We start from the raw sequence: 5,727 nt of genomic DNA, 5'->3' as shown, positions 1-5,727 counted from the left end.
ATCAATTAATTAATTATTAATTCCTTTCGAACGAGTGGAATATTTGCGAATCGCGTATCATTTACCTCAGCGAACTATATGCGAACTCGCTGAACCGGCAGAAATGCAAGCAAAGGGGTTCGACTTTAAACTTGCATCTTTGCTTGCACTAATTGTAACTTCCACCTAAGATCACCATGACCGTATATGGTCATATTGCTAGACGATCCCCTCCGAGTTTTGACAAAATCAGGGGAATAAAAACCGTCCACTGCGAACGCGCGGCGGACAGTCATTCACTAAATCAACATAAGTGCAGACCATAGGGCAGTGTAAGGGTGAATAAAAATAATCCAAGTGCGCTAACAAGTCGAGAAAATGGTAAAGAAAATTACAGAAGAAGATTGTGTTAAAAACTGTATATTTGAGGCAAATAAAAACTATTGAAATTACAAAGAACCCAAAATTCTAAACTAATCCCTGCGACTACATCCAGCACCCGAGGCTCCCAAAACCTTACGACGGTACCTAACATGATTCTAGACCGTCTCGATCACAACATATTAATATATAGAGACGGATTTATATTCTATGTGTAACATAAAATATAATTATTATAATTGAATAAAAAGAATAAAATTATGAAGAATAAAGTTAGAGAGATATTAATGTAAGGAATGTAAAATAATATCTTATAATAATATCTTATTTTCAATTAAAAAACAGAAAACGGAAAATTTCTAACAAGTTTTAAAATTAATATCAGAAATCAATAAACATATACATAATTATATGTGTTGCAATTGTTATGATTAATTATAATTATTTTATAATTTTAATTTCTCTTTTATATTAGGTGGTAGAAATGAGGCAAGTGTTTCTAACCGTCTTTTGCGTTTTATTATTTTGTCTTGAACATTTTTGAATACTTTCTCTTCAAATTCATTTCTTACAAAATCGCTTATCTGAAAATAATTTACATTTATGCTTATTAGAAGTTTAATGTTGTATTATGTAATAAAAGCATGATACGACAACTTTAGCTAAATTTTATCATTCTATATAAATATAATGTACTAACAGATTAATGTAAAACATATATATAAATATATAATTATTACTTAGAAATCAATTTTCGCCTTTTTGTATCATTTCATCAAATTTTTGAAAATATATTTAATGCATTTATTTAATAAAATTAAAAATATTTTTCCATTTTAGTTACAAAATTTTAATGACAATAGTACTTTATCGAAAAATTATAAAATCTACAATTTTATATAAAAAATTTAAAATCTACAATTTTATATAAAAAATAGAGTAAATAAATTTAAATATAAATAAATAAAAATATAAAATTTAAAATAATAAAATTTACCTTGTCAAGTTTTTCTTTAGAATACACATTGTTAATTATAACAGTTAATTCATAATTTATACTGAAATTTCTGCAAAAAATAAAAAATAGATAAATGGGTAAAAATTTAAAAATAATGGATAAATACAAAAAACAATATGTGCTTTACAATTAATATGTGTTATTAAAATACCTTGGAATTATTTTTTTAAAATTTGTTAATATATAATGGATTACTGCATTATTTTTAGCGTGTTGTCTGATAATAGAAGAATAAATTCCATAATAATATCCATTTTGTAGTCTTGAACTGTTCGAATATCTGGATATGAATATATCCAAGACATTAATTATATTGTCAGGATTTTCAGAGCAAGTTAAGTACATCAAAATCTCTTCATTTAGTTTATTTATATATATATTGTATAACTTATTCCAAATAGAAACATTTGCTTCCATCAAGCCATTACAATATGTCCATTCTTTTAAATTTACCGGAACTCTATAACATATAATTAAAAAATTAACATGTATAATTACACACACACACACGTACGTATGTATGTATATATGTAAGTATGAGTGTGAATATGTATACACAATGCTAATAATTTATTAAATACTTTGTCACATATATATTCATATTAATTTATTAGAATTTAATGAATAAAGTAAATTACTTGTGTGTTTTAGGATTTGAGAGGTGTTCATTCAGATTAACAGTGGCCATTCTCTTGCATTCGGAATGACCCAAAGTACATGCCCATTCTAAAGCTTTGGTTCTCAGAAGTTTCGTAAAGTCATTATCGAAAGGATCTTCTTCATATCCTATGTTCTTAATAAGTCCATCCAAAATTTTAAGCATGTATGACTAAAAAAATCGTAGAATAATTTTATATTGGTTTGTAATTGATATATGAACATTTATCTTATGAACTAGATGCACGTGTACACATACACACACACACACACACACACACAAACATACACACACACGGACTCACGCACGCCCGTATGCATGCATGCACGTGCGTATATATATTTCTTTATTTTAAGTGATTATGTGACTATTTACTTTGAGATGTTCATTTTCTGGAACATTGTAAATATATTCTGTAAGACTTAATATTTCAAACATAGAATGCCATGGTGTATACTCTGTTTCCTGTGATAGATAGCCTATTAGATTTAAAAACATTATGATATCATGTTGATTTATCATCATAAAATGATAGGCGTCATCGATGATTTGAGCACGATTGAGTACATGGATTTTCGTATAGTCGTCAGATTTAAGAAAATCCACAATTTTTTGCCAAATGGAAGAATCGTAATTAACACGATAGTATCCTATTAAAATTAAATAATATTGTAAATTATGCTATAAATTTATTAAATAATTTATTTAAAAAATAAATTAATTTAATTTAATTTAATTTATTTATTAATAAATTATATTAATATATGTACATATATATCATACTTTTCTCTTATTTTGTTACATTTATATATGTGTGTTAAAAATTTATATTATATTATAAACATTATAAACGTAAATATTATAAAAAGTTTATACAAAATAAAAATAAAAATAAAATTTTATAGAAAATAAATAGAAATAAATAATATGTAAAAATGATGATAAATGATTAATTATAAATTTAATGATTACTGGTCTTCATGAATAGAAAAGTAAATCCGTATTTAAAAATTTACACTAAAGTAATATGGAGTATATTAAAGATACTCACCCGTTTGTTGTAAATTGACAATAATCCAATCATTTTGATCAATTCCATCAATCGTTATATTTCGATCTTGCGGTTTTAGCCAATGAGTGGGTAAGGTATTAGAAAAATCAGGATTTGTTTGCGTAGCAAAAGTCAAAGGTATCCACCATTTATTATCATTAATGTTCTTACTTTCATTTTTCAGAACAAAATGTTCTTGCGTTAGTATTATCTCATTGGTATCGTTTTTTCGAGTTACATGTACTACAGGGAAATCTGATTGTTTTATCCAAGTATCCATTACCTCTTTCAATCTATAAGCATTATGCGGGACATCTGATTTATCTAGCACTGCTTGCAAAGCGTTCCATAAATCGTCGGAAGTAGCCGAACTGAACTGACTAAATTATAAAAGATAAAAGATATATTTGTTAAAAAAATTATATTACAATAAGTCACATAAATATAAATAAATAATCCATAATTAAAATTGTTTCATATATTTTATATCGAAGCATTAAAATGTAATAATGATTTATTTCCTTTTATTTTGAGAATGATTAAAACAAAATTTTGCAAAATTCTCAAGGATTATCTGCAATGCTTAACTTCTTACAATTTTTTACATTTTATAAGTTATCGTTATTTAAAAGTTTTAATAATAAATTTTTTTATTTTCTGATAATTATTAAACTATTGTGTTGTTTATTGAAACATATAAAAAGTTTATTGAAAAATGTAAAAAATTATTCATATAGAAATGTAAGAAATAGTTACTAATTATTCATTTTGAAATGTAAAAATAGTTTAATTTGTATAGTGTTTTATTGATAGATTTATATATGAGCAACTTAACGATAAAACATCATTTTAACCTTTTACTTTTACGTTGAATTGCTATTACATTGAATTTCATTAAAATTGCCTAGATTAAAAGATAAATATATTACTTACTGTGTGTGTAAATATTTAATAAGACCATTTCGAAATACCTCATCGGTAAGTATATGTTGTAACATGCGCAGTATAGAGGGTGCTGTAATAATAATAAATAAATAAATAGATACAAAAATCGATATATGGTAAAATATATTAGAAAAATCCATGATAAAATTCATAAATTTGTGAACATAGCTAATAAAAGAGATTGATCATTGTGATAGAGAGTGCATTTTAACAGAAAAACATTTATTTAATTTTATTGTTTCTTTTACTTTAGATCATCTATGTTCGGAAATTTGAGCTTGATGATTTATTTATTCTATCTTACACTTGTAATAACTCATGGAATGGAAGTCTGATTTAATTTTATTGGGTCTATTGATTACTGATGTAATTGGACTCTTATTAATATCACCGCGAAGAATTATTTGCTGAATATTAACAACAAAGTATTCCATTATTCGCCACTCCTTGAAAATCTAAAATATACATAAATTTTAATATCAATTAAATAAAGTTTGATTGAAATTAGAAAAGTCAACATTATGAATTAATAACAGAATATCAGTTATGATGTTATATAATAATTAGTTTTTAAAGAAATCGTTTTCACCTTATTTTAAACTTTAAGTAATTGTAATCTAAAATTACACAGGCCACCGGAATTTTAAAGTTGATTAGCTACAAAAGGCAGAGTAGGTGAACCTGATAGATTTTTTGACACTGAAAATGAATCTGGTCGCAACATTTCTCCAGCATGTCAGATTTTTAAGTAATTTATAAATAATCCAAATATGGCAATTTCGGCAAATTTCATAAATTTATTATGGGAAAGTTTTTTGAAATATTTCTGTTAATGGTATCATCGTATATTATTAATCTTCACCTTTTAAATCAATTTTGAATTGTTTCTGCACGATTTTTTTTGTTGAGATATACAAGTCATAAGACTGATCATACATAGTGTCCAATAACCCTAACAGCATTCATGTCCGAAAGACGTCCAAAGAACATCAAGAGAATATTTAAGATATCTTCTGGATGTTCTTTAGACATCTTTTACACATGTGTGCTGTTAGGGAAGTCATTCTAAGCCGTGTTATTTCTGTCTTATCGTTAATCAAAATTTTATAAAAACATAAATTTTTGAACGCCGTCTGTCATTTTTTGAAATTAAAAATGGCACATCCATTATGACGGACGGAATCATAATAAAAAGATATAAAATTTAGAAAAATTTATCAACATGCAACAACTGTATTGAATATATTTTTACAGAACCTTTTTATGCAACTGAACCTGACATATGTAAGCCTTTTCAAATTTTAAGATGATGGATCTGCCATATTAATGTTAATGTACATATAAATTTTCTTTAACGTAAATTTTTTTTTTAATTCATACTTGTATATCTCAGCGAAAAAAAATCGTGTAGCAACAATCAAAAATGTATTCGAAGGTAAGATTAGCACTATATACGATGCCATTGGTAAAAATATTTCAAAAAAATTTAGTTCTTGTATAATAAATTCATGAAATTCGTCGAAATTGCCANTGGAAGGTCTCGGAGATATCGAGGATCTGGAAGGTCTCGGAGATCTCGAGGATCTGGTAGGTCTCGTCGGTCTCTGGATCAGGAAGGTCTCGGAGATCTCGAGGATCTGGAAGGTCTCGAGATAGATAAACCGTGAGGGTATCAAAAAGAACCAAAAGATAAAA

General features: G+C 26.1%; 1 protein-coding gene across 1 annotated transcript; it reads right to left on the bottom strand.

Annotated features, from left to right (window-relative positions):
• Positions 1–821: 821 nt before the first annotated feature.
• On the bottom strand, positions 822–5,064 carry LOC112637905 (aminopeptidase N-like; the record flags this gene model as incomplete). The annotated part of the gene is made up of 9 exons (XM_025408601.1): positions 4,984–5,064; positions 4,337–4,487; positions 4,021–4,102; positions 3,088–3,467; positions 2,412–2,686; positions 2,017–2,207; positions 1,530–1,838; positions 1,358–1,427; positions 822–944 (listed from the first exon to the last, which is right to left on the bottom strand). Coding segments are annotated over exons 1-9 (1,662 nt in total), but the record flags the coding sequence as incomplete, so codon positions are not given.
• Between the last annotated feature and the right edge of the window lie 663 nt (positions 5,065–5,727).

This window comes from Camponotus floridanus, unplaced genomic scaffold (genome assembly GCF_003227725.1).
Source record: "Camponotus floridanus strain SB8 unplaced genomic scaffold, Cflo_v7.5 scaffold219, whole genome shotgun sequence".
In the NCBI taxonomy this organism is placed as follows: domain Eukaryota; kingdom Metazoa; phylum Arthropoda; class Insecta; order Hymenoptera; family Formicidae; genus Camponotus; species Camponotus floridanus.
Note: the sequence above shows the minus strand (reverse complement) of the source record. Positions and strands in the feature narration are given on the sequence as shown.